Source organism: Lepidochelys kempii, chromosome 3 (assembly GCF_965140285.1).
Source record: "Lepidochelys kempii isolate rLepKem1 chromosome 3, rLepKem1.hap1, whole genome shotgun sequence".
In the NCBI taxonomy this organism is placed as follows: Eukaryota; Metazoa; Chordata; order Testudines; family Cheloniidae; genus Lepidochelys; species Lepidochelys kempii.
The window spans coordinates 3,605,218-3,623,779 of record NC_136382.1 but is presented as its reverse complement, the minus strand read 5'-3'; the positions used below and the strand labels follow the sequence as shown (position 1 = coordinate 3,623,779).

Sequence of the window (18,562 nt, the reverse complement as noted above, 5' to 3'; positions counted from 1 at the left end):
ACAGCCCACTTCATCGGATGCATAGAATGGAACATATAGTAAGAATATTACATTGCAATATTGCATTCTATGCATCCGATGAAGTGTGCTGTAGCCCCCGGAAGCTTATGCCCAAATAAATAAATAAATACACACACACACACAAAACATGAAAAGGTGGAGTAAGAGGCTAATTAAGATGAGCTATTATCAGCAGGAGAAAAAAAAATTTTGTAGTGATAATCAAGATGGCCCAAATAATTTCGTGCTTTGAAATAATAGTTTACCCCCCCCCCAAAAAAAGCCACACACCATCCTTAAGCATTAGTTTTAATTATTTTGTGGCATCCTCATGCGTGCTGGACACATTATAGAAAGTGTATATGACTGGTCCCAGCCCCAGGATGCTTACAGTCTAAGTGATGAACATAACAGCCAGGCAGGGGTATAATCAGACCTCAGCAGGGGACATAGGGGAATGAAAGAAAGATGGTCTCAGTAACTCATATTAGGTAGGTTTCAGAGTAGCAGCCGTGTTAGTCTGTATTCGCAAAAAGAAAAGGAGTACTTGTGGCACCTTAGAGACTAACAAATTTATGTGTTTTGATGGCTTGCTGTTCCCTCCTCAATATATATTTAATGCAAATATTTGTATTGGTGATGCTGCAGAATTATGGTTTTAGTAGCCATCTGAATGAGGCAGAGGTGGAAAACTGACAGATTTCAGAAAACATATCCTGCACAGGAAGAAGCATGGAATAAGAACAAGAGATGTCTCAGACAGAAGGCTACAAAAGGGGCACAGAGGTTAGCACAACTGTTAGAGTGGGTCCTGCAGGGTGTGGGGATGAGGGAAGAACATGAAATGAGACCAGGTCAGAAATGGAGGCAAGGGCTGCAAAATGGGGTACCCTGAAAGAACGAATTAGAAGCCTGAACTTGATGTGTAGAAAAATAAGAAACAAAAGGGCAAGGGGAAGAGAATGACACTGTTGAAGCAAGAGTGTTTTAGCAAGACCCAAGAGAAAGAGACTGTAATAGCTGAGGAGGGAGATGATTAAGGCCTGAACAAGGAGTTGTGCATGTCAGGATAGCACAGAATCATAGAAGATTAGGGTTGGAAAAGACCTCAGGAGGTCATCTAGTCCAACCCCCTGCTCAAAGCCCAACTAAATCATCCCAGCCAGGGCTTTGGCAAGCCAGGCCTTAAAATCCTCTAAGGATAGAAATCCCACCACCTCCCTAGGTAACCCATTCCAGTGCTTCACCACCCTCCTAGTGAAAAAGTTTTTCCTAATATCCAACCTAGACCTCCCCCACTGCAACTTGAGACCATTGCTCCTTGTTCTGTCATCTGCCACAACTGAGACCAGCCGAGCTCCATCCTCTTTGGAACCCCCTTCAGGTACTGAAGGCTGCTATCAAATCCCCCCTCACTCTTCTCTTCTGCAGACTAAATAAGCCTAGTTCCCTCAGCCTCTCCTCATAATTCATGTGCCCTAGCCCCCTGATAATTTTCGTTGCCCTCCGCTGGACTCTCTCCAATTTGTCCACATCCTTTCTGTAGTGGGGGACCCAAAACTGGATGCAATACTCCAGATGTGGCCTCACCAGTGCCAAATAGAGAGGAATAATCACTTCCCTTGATCTGCTGGCAACGCTCCTAATAATACAGCCCAATATGCCATTAGCCTTCTTGGCAACAAGGGCACACTGCTGACTCCTATCCAGCTTCTCGTCCACTGTAACCCCCAGGTCCTTTTCTGCAGAACTGCTGCCGAGGTATTCGGTCCCTAGTCTGTAGCGGTGCATGGGATTCTTCCGTCCTAAGTGCAGCACTCTGCACTTGTCCTTGTTGAACCTCAGCAGATTTCTTTTGGCCCAATCCTCTATAATTTGTCTAGGTCACTCTGGACTCTATCCTTACCCTCCAGCGTATCAACCTCTCCCCCAGCTTAGTGTCATCTGCAAACTTGCTGAGGGTGCAATCCATCCCATCAGCCAGGTCATTAATGAAGATGTTGAACAAAACCGGCACTAAGACCAACCCCTGGGGCACTCTGCTTGCTACCAGCTGCCAACTAGACATCGAGCCGTTGATCACTACCCATTGAGCCCAATGATCTAACCAGCTTTCTATCCACCTTATAGTCCATTCATCCAATCCATACTTCTTTAACTTGCCGGTAAGAGTACTGTCGGAGACCGTATCAAAAGCTTTGCTAAAGTCAAGATATATCATGTCCACCGTTTTCCCCATATCCACAGAGCCAGTTATCTCATCATAGAAGGCCATCAGGTTGGTCAGGCATGACTTGCCCTTGGTGAATCCATGCTGACTGTTCCTGATCACCTCCCTCTTCTCCAAGTGCTTCAAAATGGCTTCCTTAAGAAGCTGCTCCATGATTTTTCCAGGGACTGAGGTGAGGCTGACTGGTCTGTAGTTCCCCTGGATTCTCCTTCTTCCCTTTTTTAAAGCTAGGCAATCATCCGGGACCTTCCCAGGTCGCCATGAGTTTTCAGAGATAATGGCCAATGGCTCTGCAATCACAACAGCCAACTCCCTCAGCACCCTCTGATGCATTGCATTCAGCCCCATGGACTTCTGTATGTCCAGCTTTTCTAAACAGTCCTTAACCTGTTCTTTCACCACTGAGGGCTGCTCATCTCCTCCCCATACTGTGCTGCCCAGTGCAGCAGTCTGGGACCTTGTCTGTGAAGACTGAGGCAAAAAAAGCATCAAGTACTTCATTGATGTGGAAAAAGCTGGTCACTAGGTTGCCTCCCCCATTCAGTAAGAGGCCCACACTTTCCCTGACCTTTTTCTTGTTGCTAACATATTTGTAGAAACCCTTCTTGTTACCCTTCACATCCCTTGTTAGCTGCAACTCCAGTTAGCAGGGGTAGAGTTTTTAAACGCTGAAGGAAAGAGAGACAGAGGCGAAAGAGGAGATGCCGTAAGTCACGACTTTCCTCTGAGTCTCCCAGTACATACTGAACTGTTTGGGCATGTCTACACTTACTGGGGGATCATGAGCAGCGATCAATGCATCGGTAGTTGATTTAGCAGGTCTAGTGAAGACCTGCTAAATCAACCGCAGCTCACTCTCTGGTCGACTCCTGCACTCCACTGGATCAAGAGGAATAGGGGGGAGTCGGTGGGAGAGCATCTCCCGTTGACATTGAGTAGTGTGGACCCCACGGTAGAGTAGATCTAAGCTATGTCAATTTGAGTTACACTATTCACGTAACCCAAATTGTGTAGCTTAGATCGAACTTCCCCTGTAGACAAGGCCTTAATTAGCTCTTATGGGCAGGGACAGTACAGTACTGAGTACACCCTCTGCACAGAGTCAATTCTTTTTTAAAACCAGAAAAAAAACACTTGATTATTCCACATGAGAGAAGAGAAGCTCATTATATTATGCAAAGAGGAAACAGTCAGAACCTTCTTTTAAACAAATCTACCAAAGCAAACACAAGGAAAGATTTCAGCAGGAGCCAGGAACTGCAGGAAGATTCTCTTGTAATTCAAGCAATGCCTTTATCTGAAGGAGAGAGATGCTGTTGTACAGACAAGGCTGGGGCTGTACTGTGTGTGTTCACCCCTCCCAACCCTGCTACAGCTCACTCTGAGTCATTCTCCATTAGCAGAGGTGTGGGAAAATAACAGTTAAACAGCATTCTTTACAAGTATCCTACACAAAGCAAAGTCTTGAGACTCCTAAAAAGCAAAACAGTATAGTGGTACATTGAGCCAAGTCAACTGGGCAAGGCCTAATTGTGTAACCATTTTCTGAGCCAGGGACTGGAAACAATAATTAGATTTCTATAATGAGCTGAAGTAGTTTTTCAAACAGTCCCAGCAAGCCAAGCACCAAGTGCTAGTCAGCAGAGAACATTGATAATGGGATTTATTGTAGCAGAGATACAAAACAGCCACAGGCTGTTGTCGTAGTTTTAATCCCATCAGAAAAACTCAACATGTGTGGTGATCAGAGTGCTAATTTCTCGTACCTGTCAACAGAACACAGGTCATTTTCCCTATTACAATGCATCCCTCTGGGAACCTCCATGTGAAGCTGACAGGGCCAATTCCTTACAGTAATTTCCTGACTTAAATGCCTTATGAGAGGAAGGACACTTCATGAGATCAGAGCATCTCATGCACTAACAACTATGCAGCAGAGGGAGTGTACAGGAGGAGACCCACTCTTCATGAGCTGCTAGCCTTGGATAAAATAACAATTGAAAAAATATTCTTTTGCAAGTGTGGCAATCATTTTTCCAGCATCCCTTTAGGGCTATATCTTTGCTGCAAAGTTAACTCTGACTCCTTTCTGGGTGTTGCCCCTAGCCCAGCTCCCATCCACACACACAGATGTCTCACTGGAGCATGGTGGGGCTGCCTAGCCAGCAAATACTGGGATATAGGCTAAAGCCCAAGCATTGCTTACACTAGGGTTGGTAAATCCTGCTAATGCCGTCCAATTGTTCCATCTCTCCTGCTCCCTGGGTGCTCAAAAGGACAGTCAAGTTCTCCCACAATTCATTGAGAAGGAGTCAGAGCAGCTCAGGTTTCTGTAGTGCTTAGAACCTTGGGATATCCCCCCAGAAGTCCTACCGCCTCACACGACCCAGTAAAGCACTAGCATGGATGCAGTGGAGTGGACACACTCGACTACAGCCGCTTACACCTGAGCTAAGCCAACCTGCATAAACTCTGCAGTGAAGATTGTATACCTTTGTTACTCTGAGGGCCATGCTAAATCCATTCTCCTCCTGGAGGAGAAGCAAATGATCTCCCTTCCGAGTCCATCAGTTCTTAAGTAGCTGGAAGGCTACCCCATGCTAGGAAGGCTCCTCTGTGACAGGAGGGTGTGTCTTCTACCAACGTGGATACTCTCTCACCCGTTTATCCTTCTGTTTAAATTATGAACGTCACCTAACCTCTTCAATAGAAGCTCCCAAAACCCCAAATCGACAAGAATCTAAATGCCAGCTCTGAAAGCGAGGGACAAACAAAGCCAGCCCTGTTTTATGTCTCTTGCATATAGGCTAGAGGAAGTGCTCATGACAAGCACACAACTCATGCTAGCCCTTCACCCTTTCAGAGCAATGCAGAGACACTCTACAAGATGCACGTCATGCGTGGGGCTTGAAGATTTACCAGACACCTAACAGCCGGAGGACCCAACCTACTAGCCCAGAGGCAGAAATGTAAAATGAAGAAGGTGGGGGCTCCAACAGGGAGATGCTAGGGCAAGACTCTGCTGAGTAGCCCAGCTTTCACCCTGCCCCCCAAACACCTACTGGGGAGGGCATAAGGATTTTGGCATGGACTCTACTTGGAGGCATCCTCTTTCATATCCTCCGGTTATGAACGTGAACGTGGTTATGAAGGTGTCTGAACGGCTGCTGCAGACATGGGGGGTAGTTTCCACCCCTCTCCCTCAGTACCCTGTGAATAACTGCTGTGCCTAATTCCATAGCTCCACGCAGCATCCCTAAGGAGCACTAGTGTGAAATGGACTATTCTTGACAGCTTCACAGCTGCCCACAGGTTTCTAAATAGCAGCAGAAAAACTGACCAGATGTCCTGATTTCACACTGCTGCTGCTTGTGGCTCCAGTGCCTCTCCTTGGCAGAACCAACTTTCTTCATGCTCAGAGCTTGTCTAAACAGAAAAGGTTATCTGTACACTTATACCAGCCTCACATATCATTTACAGCATGCTATTGTTATTTGTATTAGCAGACCACGAGGTATACCAGCATAAATCCCTGTGTGAACATTCTTAGCAACTTAAACTAAACCAGTAAGAAGCACTAATTCTGGAATAAGAACGTCTACATTGGGAGTTATGCCAGTAGAACTACAACAGTGTAATTACACCAGAGGTTAACGTCACAGCCATTAGGGCTAGTTATAATTTAATCAGATGAAAGTTTATATTCTGCAGAAGTTGGTGGCTTAGCTACCAACTCTAGCAAGGGAAAGCTACCCACTCACTAGTAGAGGATTTTTCACAATCAATTCAGGTCACCCAAAATCAGAACTCCGATTTATGAGGGGGGCAAAAATTATCTGGTCGATCAAATGAAAAACAAGGAACAGGGTAGTTAGCTGCCCAAGAACAAGGACAGAGAAGGCTGCAGTCTTCAGCCCCAGAACATTACTACAGATAGAGTGATACCAATTGTTGGCACAGAAAGATCTAAATCACGCGCTGGATACCAGGTGCTGTGAGTTACATCTGTAAATTACAGAGAGTTCAGAAACATCTTTGGCCATCTTCCCTGTAAAGCTCTCAGCACGAACAGTAAATTGTCCTCTCTTGTGTAGGCCTACCTACACACCCATTACAGTCAGCAACAGCAATCTGAGGCCTTGTCTACACTGGCCGAGGGGGAAGGGGCGGGGAGAGAAGAGAAATTGATCTAAGTTACGCAACTTCAGCTACGTGAATAACATAGCTGAATTCAACGTACTTAGATCTACTTACTGCGGTGTCTTCAATGCTCCCCCGTCAACTCCGCCTGCATCTCTCGCCCTGGTGGAGTACCAGGGTCAGGAGAGCACTCGGCGGTTGATTTATTGTGTCTAGACTAGACAAGATAAATCAACCCCCACTGGATCAATCACTGCCTGTCGATCCAGCTGGTAATGTAGACAAGCCCTGACAGTCATTCTATTTGCTACCTTAGCCATGGTCCATGCAGTTACAAACAATCCAAGTCACCCATACTAAATGACTACACAGGACAGACAGGTCATTTGGTAGCCGTGAAAATGACAGGTTGGTAGTTTTACAATGAACATATCTGTTTAGTTTGATTAGTACTGCACAGAGCAGTAACCTCTCCTTTGTAATCACGCTGACAATCTGTTGCTATGACAGTAAATACTGCAAAGCTCCAACCACAGTTAAAACATCTTGAAATGCAAGAGTTACTTTCTCGTACGGAAGTTGGAGGAAAAGGTTTGACAGTTCTTCTAGAAAGCAATGAAGGATCCACTAGAGTATAAAGTGTCAGGGTTTAGCCAAATGGAGAAGTGCCTTATCAAGAGCTAACGCTAATCAAGTAGAGCGAGAGGTCTACAAGCCTCCAGATGTCCTTTTAGAGAGATGAATGGAGACATGCAGTTTGGCAGCAACATTCAATGAGAAGCCACCAAGCGACCTTGTTCTTAGGCATGCTGGAGACAGCTCAGACTTGAATAGCTTAGAACACAATGCACAAGACCCAGCTGCTTGCCTTTAATGGTATAAGCTACCAGCAAACTGTTAGCAAGATCTCAGCTGTCCCTTAAAGGCACAAATAGGTTAGAGACCTGGACTGAACGAGTAGGTAAGCTGCATATGCCTCTGCCGAATGTGTTCTGGAAATTTTTCTGGAGAGTAATCCAAAACTCCTAACCTCACTTCACTGCTTAGATTAGAAAGTAGCCATCAACCCTTTTCCCACCCTGGAGGTATAGCATATCTGTAATAGGCCAGTCATTTGGCCTGCTGTGGAAGTTCACTGTTCAATAGGGCCATGTTGAAGACACTGGACAGGTATTTCAAAAACTTGGTACCCAAAAGGAGCAGAGAGCAACGTGCTATCCCAGGCTAAATTTCAGAAAGCTACCTTGCACTGTCCGACAAGACTGTAACAGATACTGTAGCACATGTCACAGCAGATCTATTAGGAAACAGGTTTAGACCTTCAACAAGGACATAAGAAAAATAATGTGCGTTGGCAGATACTAGTCACTCTATCCTACAATCGTCGTAACAGGCAGGACCATTAGTAATGCTGTAAAGGTCTGACAGCATTCGTTACAAAATCCTGTTAATCACAATGGTGGTATGCCCCACTCCGCTTTAAAAAACAACACTGCAGTATTTTAAAATGCTTACACCATTTTTCCAGAGATTAACTAAACTCACTCTTTGAGATTCAAGAACATCCTGCCAAAGCTTCCCCTTCTCCACACACCCACAGCTTCCATCTTGAGGGAGAATGAAAAAGAATGCAGACTATTTTCGTGGGAGTGGTAGGAACTGGCCATTCAACTGCTTTGGCTTCAAACCTGATATGCAAGTTGTTAGCACCAACTGAAAAGCACTGGAAAGTCCTCTGAGTTGGAGAAATAAAGAAGTAATTTTTAACTTTTGGGGGGATAATTTTTAAAAATGAGACCTTGTAGTCAGTCAGTAATGCACACTAAGCCCTATCAGTATTCTGAAAAGCAAATCCTAATTTTCTGAGGAGCTTGTGTTTTCAGAAACAGCAGCTGAGAGTGTGCCACAGACACTTTCAATTAATTCATGACAGCAGCATTCTACATGATGGAGAACACATTATTTTTAGTCTACAGACTCCTAGAGAATTCTGGAGTGCTCAGGACTGGAATAGAGCACATTCTGAAGCCAACGCTAAGAAATCAGCAGCCCAAGGTTGCGTGGAAAGAAAGCCAGAAAATATCTAAAAAGCACTCTGGAGACCAGAAGAACCTAGAAAGTGTGAAGTGTAATGACAAAAAGGGTTGCAACCACCACTTGATTTGTCCAATATAGTAATAGGCCTCTAGGAGCAGTTTGCCACATCCACCCAGCACCCTTTAATCTCTGGACTTCAACCACATCATTTTTGCTACTGTCACCCATTAACATGCTATTAAAAAATCAACAGAATATTTGGACGTCTAGTACCTGGTGCACTGTGTCACAGTAGAGGTGCTGTAGCTAGAAAATTCAACACAAGTCAACTTACTCAATACTACCAAGGTAATGCAGATGTTCCACAGCTGCCTATAGCATATTCACATGCAAGATCAATTTAGCACATGGGTGCAGCCTAAGATATGGCTCTCTCTGCACTGGGTGGTTTTGATCAGGCCAATGTTTTTAATTAGGTCTTAAAAATAAAGTCTAAATAAATTCTAACCATGCCATGCTTTCCAACCATACCTTGTGTCTAATCTGTGAAGACTTGGTTGGGGTAAAGCCTCTCTTCTGGTGAGCCACCTCACAGTTTCATACCACAAGACAATTGTGCTTGACAGGAATACTGCTGCAGATGAATCTGCTCAGAGTGAAGCTCTGCAGAGATCCTTTGACTGCAGCTCCTAACCAGACCAAACCAGAATGAGATCAGGCCCATTTATTTTCAAAGCATGAAGCAAGATACACCCCCCCAACCCCTTTTTCTCCACCCTTCCCCAATAATATGCTTTAAAGAACACTTATTTCTCATGGGGGAGGGGGAGGAATGAGAAGCAGAAGATGGAGGAATTTAAGTAACACCAGCTGCAGCAAAGAAAGACTATGAATACGCTCTCTTATGGGCAAATTCATTGTTACTGTATGTAACAAGCAGATATCATAATAAGCACATTAGAAATGCTTAAGATAGACAATGCCTCCTGCCCAGATCTCAGTATTACCTTCCTGTTTATAACAGATCCTCAGTGGGAGGATAGTACTGAGTCTCCATATGCCATATGGCAACTGGGAGATTCCAGAAAAATCAGCACTTCCTGATGCATAATATCTAATTCTGCCTGCAGCATCTGTACATGCAGAACTTCCTGCTTATTACATCTGGGCCCATGGAAAAGAAGCCCTTGAGGAATTCCACCATGATTTCAACAGTTTCCATCCCACCATCAACCTCAGCCTAGACCAATCCACACAAGGGGTCCATTTCCTGGACACCACTGTGCTAATAAGCGATGGTCACATAAACACCACCCTACACCGGAAACCTACTGACTGCTATGCCTACCTACATGCCTCCAGTTTCCATCCAGGACACACCACACAATCCATTGTCTACAGCCAAGCTCTGCGATACAACCACATTTGCTCCAACCCCTCAGACAGAGACAAACACTTACAGGATCTCTATCGAGCATTCTTAAAACTACAATACCCACCTGCTGAAGTGAAAAAACAGACTGACAGAGCCAAAAGAGTACCCAGAAGCCACCTTCTACAGGACAGGCCCAACAAAAAAAAATAACAGAACGCCACTAGCTGTCACCTTCAGCCCCCAACACAAACCTCTCCAACGCATCATCAAAGATCTACAACCTATCCTGAAAAATGATCCCTCACTCTCACAGATCTTGGGAGACAGACCAGTCCTCGCTTACAGACAGCCCCCCAACCTGAAGCAAATACTCTCCAGCAGCCACACAACAAAAACACTAACCCAGGAACCTATCCTTGCAACAAGAAAAGGAGGACTTGTGGCACCTTAGAGACTAACCAATTTATTAGAGCATAAGCTTTCGTGAGCTACAGCTCACTTCTTCAGTTCTGTAGCTCACGAAAGCTTATGCTCTAATAAATTGGTTAGTCTCTAAGGTGCCACAAGTCCTCCTTTTCTTTTTGCGAATACAGACTAACACGGCTGTTACTCTGAAACCTATCCTTGCAACAAAACCCAATGCCAACTCTATCCACATATTTATTCAAGTGACACCATCATAGGACCTAATCACATTAGCCATGCCATCAGGGGCTTGTTCACCTGCACATCTACCAATGTACTATATGCCATCATGTGCCACCAATGCCCCTCTGCCATGTACATTGGCCAAACCAGACAGTCTCTATGCAAAAGAATAAATGGACACAAATCTGACATCAGGAATCATAACATTCAAAAACCCGTAGGAGAACACTTCAACCTCTCTGGCCACTCAGTAACAGATTTAAAGGTGGCAATTTTGCAACAGAAAAGCTTCAGAAACAGACTCCAAGGAGAAACTGCTGAGCTTGAATTAATATGCAAACTAGATACCATTAACTTGGGTTTGAATAGAGACTGGGAGTGGCTGGGTCATTACACATATTGAATCTATTTCCCCATGTTAAGTATCCTCACACCTTCTTGTCAACTGTCTAAATGGCCCATCTTGATTATCACTACAAAAGTTTTTTTCTCCTGCTGACAATAGCTCATCTTAATTCGCCTCTTACTCCGTCTTTTCATGTTTTGTGTGTGTGTGCGCGTGTGTGTTTATATATATCTTCTTACTGTATGTTCCACTCTATGCATCCGATAAAGTGGGCTGTAGCCCATGAAAGCTTATGCTCAAATACATTTGTTAGTCTCTAAGGTGCCACAAGTACTCCTGTTCTTTTTGCGGATACAGACTAACTGAAATAAGCAGGTTTCAGAGTAGCAGCCGTGTTAGTGTTCTTCTAGAGCCTAAGCTGAAGATCACAGATCAGGAATCTGCAAGCTCTTTGCAAGCTGGAGGCTTGGAGTCATAGAGACTAACAACCAGCAGGACTTTGCATCTTTACAAATCAACTAAAACCAAGGTACCTGTGTTACAAGACAACAGAATGAAGCTTTCACATAACTAATAGTGAGACTTTGAATCTTAGGATGCTTTATTCACAGCACTATTTTGTTTGTCTCAAGAATAAGGAAAGAAGTGACTGTAGAAGGAGAATGAATAGAAAGCTACTTGTCATTGATAATTCCAAGAGAAAAGCAAGCTAAAGATGGAGATTTTATGACCCAATAGTTATGCTATAAAAAGCCACCCACTGTGGCATTTTTTAAGAACCAGCTTTTGCTTTTGGCTTATTAAAAATTACCAAGATTACACCCCAAAATGATAGGGGTGAACTCCTCAGTATGCTTTCATTTTTGAGCCTGCCAGCGACCAGCATTCCCTGTCTAGGTACTTATATGGCCCCATCACTGCAATATCGAAGTAGCTCCCACGAGTAAAAAGTTACAATATTTCTCACTTCCTTCTTTGCTGACAAGAAGAGGGCTTGGGTCGTTTTTTCCCCTCTCCTGGGCAGAGCACAGGACTGGGACTCAGACGACTCAGGTTCAATTTCCAGCTCTGCCATTTCTTTGCTGGGAGACCTTGAAGCGCAGGGAAATGACTTGCCCAATTTCCCCATCTGTAAAATGGGAACAAGTATACCAACTGCCTGTGTAAAGTGCTTTGAGGCCTATGGATGAAAAACATGCATTATATAAGAGATCAGCATTACTGTAACTAAGTAGTGAATACGTTATTGCAGGAAGGGCTGGGTTTCCTTCAAGCCTCTCCAACACGAAGACCTGAAGTAGTAATTTGTTTGTGTTTTCTTACCTATCCACCCTATTTGGAGTACACATTGAGACCACTTCTTAGCCTGCACCCATTGTATACGTCCCTAAAATATTGGAGGGAACCAGACTAAGTACCTCATGGCAGAGCCCTTGTCTACAATCACTGTGAAGCACCAAGTATGCCTATGGCCCCGTACAACAATGCTTATGGTTAAACAACTGTTTGCTGGTAAGCTTGTGTACCTCTGGAGAATCGTACCTACACAACTATTCTCCTTTCAATGGCAGAAAGTTTTAAACAGAATACATCCTTCAAGATAGTGCTCTGGATGCTGGAGGCAATAAATGAGTGTGCTTGAGCAGACCCCATATTATATCCTTCAGACTTTTCAGGTTTCTTTGCCATCTTTAATAATACAGGGCTGCACTTCATAGAATTTTACATGCAGTAAAATTAGCACTGGGCTTGCACATGACCTTGAACAAGAAATCTTTACTTTGGATTCCAAACCTCCATCCTTTCAGTAGCAGAAATAATTTGCACACCGACACGTGTCACAAGATGGGATGCTGAGATACATATGCAGAATCAGAAGTTAGAAATAAGATTAAAAAAAAGTAGGCCACGTTTCTCCTGCCACCTCCACTCAAATTTACTGTGATTAGAGTTGCTGTAGTGTCCAAAGGCCCAATCAAGACTGAGGTCCCACTGTCTGCATCACTGAGGTGGGCACCATATCCACCCAAGAATTTGCTCTCTCAACAGACAGCATTGGCCAGGAGAGTTGGGAGAGAACAGCAAAAAAGGTAGCCATCTGTTCTATGCAGTTTTCCAGTTGGTTTTCAGCCACCAACTTCCAAACCTGGGGAAGTGAATCATTATCTCCATTTTACCCTCCATTGCCCTACCTCAGAGGAGTGTTATAAAGACAAGCACATTTCAAGGTTGTGGGACATAATCTATAGGAACGGGAGACCTGAGGAATTAAGATAAAGATACAATTTTAGCCCCTTCAGCTGCAAACACTTATGCATGAGCGCAGTCCCAAGGAAGTCAGAGACTATTCATATGATTAATGCTACATGTCTGCTTAAATAAGTATTTGCAGGATCACGGGCTACATTTTCAATCATGTGGTTTTTGCCTATATCAGCTTTAGAAGATTCAAGGAAGATACCCTACCACTGGGGCATTTTTTTAAACAGCAATTTAAAATGTAACAAATAAATTTTAATATAAAGTTGCATTAACACAAATTTTCAAAGCCTGAACAGGACTTGATTTTTTTTTTAAACCAAGTGATTTAAACCAGTCTATCCCAGTTCCTAATCTGTAAAATGGGGATAAGAACACTCCTCTCTCCACGTGGTATGGTGAGAATAAATAAGCAATTGCTAGGATAATGGAAGCCATGTAAGTACCTACAATACGTAGAGCAATTCTGGTCTTTGGGCACAAGAGTCCTCTGCTGCTGGTTTGCTCAGGAGACCTGGCTCTCACGAGGGATGGCCCAAGACTGTGGCACTCACTCCCTTATCCACCATTTCCAGCCCATGCACAAAGCACAGTTCCTCCCCCTTGCTTTTCTATTAACCTGACGTGCCATGGGTTTGGAAAGGCATCCATACACAATCATTCCCCTTGTGTGAGGAACAGAGGAACCCCACTTGACTGGTATTAATCACTAGATTTAACTCCTGAAGGTGCTCAGATACCATGGTGATAAGTGCTGTATGAAAAAACCTAAATGGGGTATAATACCATGCTAGTACAGGAGCACAGACAGCGAAACTAAGCAGAAGGTGAAGTTAACAAGTCTAGTTTCACTATTGATGGGGGGAGCCGGGGCATGAATATCAATTATAAAAAAAAAAATCCAATTTTAAAAGTTATTTTGATCTGAGTGAAGTTTTATTAGTACCACAGATAAAGAAAATATTATTTTAATATGATTCTTATTTCAAGTGTCCCTAAAACATTATAAAAGGGACCACAAGTTTTGGTACAACATCTGCTTCTGTAACCTGAAATTTGGATACCCCCAAAAAGTCTACTTGTATTTACAATCATTTCCTTAAATAGGTTTCATCGATGTAGACTTACTCATTGTTCCCATACATTTTAAGCTGTATTATCTACAGCAGAGGATCAGCTTCTGTATAAGAACATCCATCAGTTTTGCACGATAAACAGCAACGTGCACCCACGTATTTAACATGGTTGAAGCCATAAAGGTATTTGCAGCCGAACACAGCTCTAGTCCCACAACTCCCATTAACGGACCCCATGCACCAAGCTGACAGCACACTCCTACTGTGGGAAGCCACAAGCCCAGTCAGCAACACTGGAACACAAACAGCCAGGTGTAGACACCCGCTGTATTCAGAACATAGTGCGAGAACCCCATCCTGTGTCATCCCTAGTTGACTCAGTCATGTTACAAAAGCTGCTGCTGCCCAAATGAGTCTGATTAGACCAGCAGTTCTCAAACTTTTGTACTGGTGACCCCTTTCACAGAGCAAGCCTCCTAGTGCGACCCACCCTTATAAATTAAAAGCACGCTTTTATATATTTAACACCATTATACATGTTGGAGGCAAAGTGGGGTTTGGGGTGGAGGCTGACTGCTCGCGACCCCCCCATGTAATAACCTTGGGACCCCTTGATGGGTCCCAACCGCCGGTTTGCAAACCCCTGGATTAGGCAGAGAAGGATTTTCTCAGCCTGGGAAAAGACTGCATAGAAAGTGAGGGTCAGGCAGCAAAAGCTTTTTTTTTAAAAAAAAACAAAAAACAAAACAAAAAACCCACACCCGTTTAAAAGGAGCAAAGCAGCCCCGACCACGATCAAGGTGAAAGCTTTTCCCGGGGGCTCCGTTATGCCTTAATCACACCCTCGACGTTGGACATGGGAAGAGCCCTTCAGGGGACGCCGAAGGAGCCGGCCGCGGCTATTACACTTGGCCGGCTTCATGCAGAGGCACGTGCCCCCCGGATCGGACGGAGGATCGCACCTCCCCCCGCGCCGGCTCCAGCCGGCTCCACGCGGCCGCGCCGCCCCGCGCCCGGGGCCGTCCCGGATCCCCGGCGGCAGCCGCAGGAGCCGGGCGGGGCGGGGCGCGAGCCGCGCGCGGGGAAGGCGCCGTGCACGCGGCAGGCACCGACGCCCCCCACCGCGCGCGTGCCCGGGGCGCCTCCCGCCTGTCACGGCGCCCCGGGGTGCGTCGGCGGGGGGAGGGGCCGGGCCGCCGCCTGAGGCGCCTTGCCTCGGGAAAGCCCCCCCCCTCCCTCCCCGCCCGGGGCTCCCCCCACGGACCCCCCCGCCCCATGAACCCTCCACACGGACCCCCCCGCCCCATGAACCCCCCCCAGGGCTCCCCACACGGACCCCCCCGCCCCATGAACCCCCCCCAGGGCTCCCCACACGGACCCCCCCGCCCCATGAACCCTCCACACGGACCCCCCCGCCCCATGAATCCCCCCCGGGCTCCCCACACGGACCCCCCCGCCCCATGAACCCTCCACACGGACCCCCCCGCCCCATGAATCCCCCCCGGGCTCCCCCCACGGACCCCCCCGCCCCATGAACCCCCCAGGGCTCCCCACACGGACCCCCCCGCCCCATGAACCCTCCACACGGACCCCCCCGCCCCATGAACCCCCCCCGGGCTCCCCACACGGACCCCCCCACCCCATGAACCCCCCCCCGGGCTCCCCACACGGACCCCCCCGCCCTATGAACCCCCCCCAGGGCTCCCCGCCCCATGAACCCCCCCGGGCTCCCCACACGGACCCCCCCGCCCGCCCCCCCCATCACCTCCGGGGCTCCCCGCACGCCCCCTCCAGCCCTCAGGCACCTTGTACTTGTCGAAGCCGGCCAGCTGCTCGGGGGTCACGTACTCGTAGCCGGCCATGGCGGCGGCGGGGCGAGCGAGGAAGCGGCCGGTCTGACAGCAGCAGCCGCGAGGGGACTGGCGGCGCGGCGCGGAGCGGACCTGACTTGTCCCCCGCCGGCTGCCGTAGCCGCCTCCCGAATCACGCTCAGGCCCTCCCCGGGCTCGGCATCAGCCCACCTGGCGTGCCTGCTGACGTCACCGCGTCGGCCCTCCCGCTGCCGCCATCTTGGGACAGGCAGGGGCAGGCCCTGCCTGTGATCACGTGGCACCTCCCAGCTATGCAGCAGGTGGCCCTGAGGCAGGGTCACCCTGGGGCCTGGCAAGGCTGCCCCCTACAGGGGGAGAAGGGAGCTCCTTGGTGCAAGGGGGCCAATGGGGGCAGAATCCCAGGCACCCTAGCGAAAGGGTGGTGGGGGTCCCCTGTGGCCAGCCCTGAGACTTGCAGTGCTGTAGCGCCCGGGGGCTGTGCGCCTGGGACCCTGCTTGGCTGGGGGAGGGATAGCTCGGTGGTTTGAGCTTTGGCCTGCTAAACCCAGGGTTGTGAGTTCAATCCTTGAGGGGGCCATTTAGGGATATGGGGCAAAAATTGGGGATTGGCCCTGCTTTGAGCAGGGGGTTGGACGAGATGACCTCCTGAGGTCCCTTCCCACCCTGATATTCTATGATGGTCTGTCCGCGTAGGCTGCAGCCACAGAGGTGCCGTGGCTGCCGGCGGGAGCCAACTGGACCTAGAGACCTTACAGATAAATCCTTGAGGGGAAGTAGCCGTTTGTAAATCAGAGGTTGTAAAATGACACGGGTATCGGTGACAACGCCACTTTACCGCATCTGAGGCTGGAAAGCCTGGATGTGGGACTGGGCCCAGCAGCTCCACGGTAGTAACAAAATCCCCACTCGTTGTAAGGCTGGGGAGAGCCAGCTGCATGCTGCGCTTCACGCTCCCTCTGTGTGCTTTGATGTCAGACCCACTATGGCCCGCACCAAGCAGCCATAAACCCAGCTAAGGATTCCCCTTCTGTAAAATGACAGGTTTCAGAGTAGCAGCCGTATTAGTCTCTATCTGTAAAAGGAAAAGGAGTACTTGTGGTACCTTAGAGACTAACTGTAGCTCACGAAAGCTTATGCTCTAATAAATTTGTTAGTCTCTAAGGTGCCGCAAGTACTCCTTTCCCTTCTGTAGAGGAATTGCTGACTGGTGTAGGGGCAGTATACCATCGCCCCACAATCCCTGCTGCAGACAGCTTGGCCAAGGAAACAAGGGTGTGTCCGTGTGCTCTGGTGATTCCTGCTGGTGAAATGACCTGTCGGGGTTGTTGGTCAATGTAAAGCAGTCTTCAGTTCAAAGGATCTAACACGGTAAACTGCTGCTATCCATCACTCACAGTTCTACATTGCTCAAAAATAGACAGTGATCGTTACCTTTGGTAACAGGGTGGTTGCACCAGGCATTCTCAAAGGCTGTATCAGATAGCAAGTCCTAGAGGCTAAGAGGAAGACTAATGAGATAATAGGGTTTATCACTTATGAGTCACCGGTGCAAATCTAATCCGGGTTGATAATGATTAAAACTTTTTCTCATCTGGTGGCTGGCTAGTGGGTTATATTGGGATGTCTCACTCCAATGGTCGGAGTGTAGGTGTCTGTAACTACAGCCATTGGATGCTGACCCCTGCCACATGACAAAGGTATTAACTGTTTGCAAAAAGAAAAGGAGTACTTGTGGCACCTTAGAGACTAACAAATTATGTGTCATGCTCGATGGAGTGGCTCACAACTGTGAATGCCTCTCTCAGGTTCCACTGGCAGAAAACAGGGCAGACACCCCAAACTGGTGGTGTGTACTATGCTTAGATTTCACCACGCCCATGACAAATATGAACTCCTGGATCACTGTAACAATCTCACCATGGAATCACAGATAGTCTTCTCAGACTCTCCAGTCTATCTTGCCATCCAGACAAACTGGACTGTGTAATAAAAGGTAACTCAAACCAAAAATCACACCACATCAGGTTGCTGCTAGTGCTAAGAGACTAGTCATTTACCCCAGATTAATTGCTACTAATCAGATTTTACATGAAAGACAACAGTGGCAGCCAATTCTCTAATACACTAACTAAAAGTTTATTAGTTAAAAAAAGAAAAATAAATGAGAGTTATTGAGAGGTTAAAGCAGGTGAAATATATTAATAGGTGCATCACAGTTTGTAATTCCAAATGGTGGCAGAGATGTAATAAACTGCCAGTTTTCCAAAAATCTTTTCAGGGAACCCAGATACTCTCTGGGGATCTCCACTTTGCATCTGGTACACTTCCCTGTCAGAGTCCAAAACAGTCCAGAGAAAAAAGATCTTTCCTGGTATCCACATTTAAAGCTTCTTCTGACAGGAAACAAGTTGACAGGGTCTCTACCCACGTGAGCTTTTCCTTTGGTGAGGGAAAGTGAGGAAGGAATTTGGAGTCTTTTGACAACCTATCACCACGCAACCTGACCACTAAAGTTCTTCATTTGCATTTCACAAGGCTTCTTTGTCGTTTGAGGGGCCTTTTAGATACAGGGGGGTACATAATGTCAATGTTTGCTGTTAGATTACAACAGGAACCGTT

General features: G+C 46.8%; 1 protein-coding gene across 4 annotated transcripts in view; it reads right to left on the bottom strand.

Moving 5' to 3' along the window:
* The window catches only part of SELENOI (selenoprotein I), a 58,770-nt gene extending 42,663 nt beyond the window's left edge, over nt 1-16,107 (bottom strand). The window contains exon 1 of one of the 4 annotated variants that reach the window (XM_073335508.1): nt 15,917-16,107. In XM_073335508.1, coding sequence (XP_073191609.1) covers nt 15,917-15,973 — 57 coding nt within the window. In that variant the 5' untranslated portion in view covers nt 15,974-16,107. Of the gene's footprint in view, nt 1-8,938; nt 9,180-15,916 lie in introns of those variants that run through there. The other 3 variants (XM_073335510.1, XM_073335506.1, XM_073335509.2) reach the window with 3 other exon arrangements.
* Nucleotides 16,108-18,562: the final 2,455 nt, after the last annotated feature.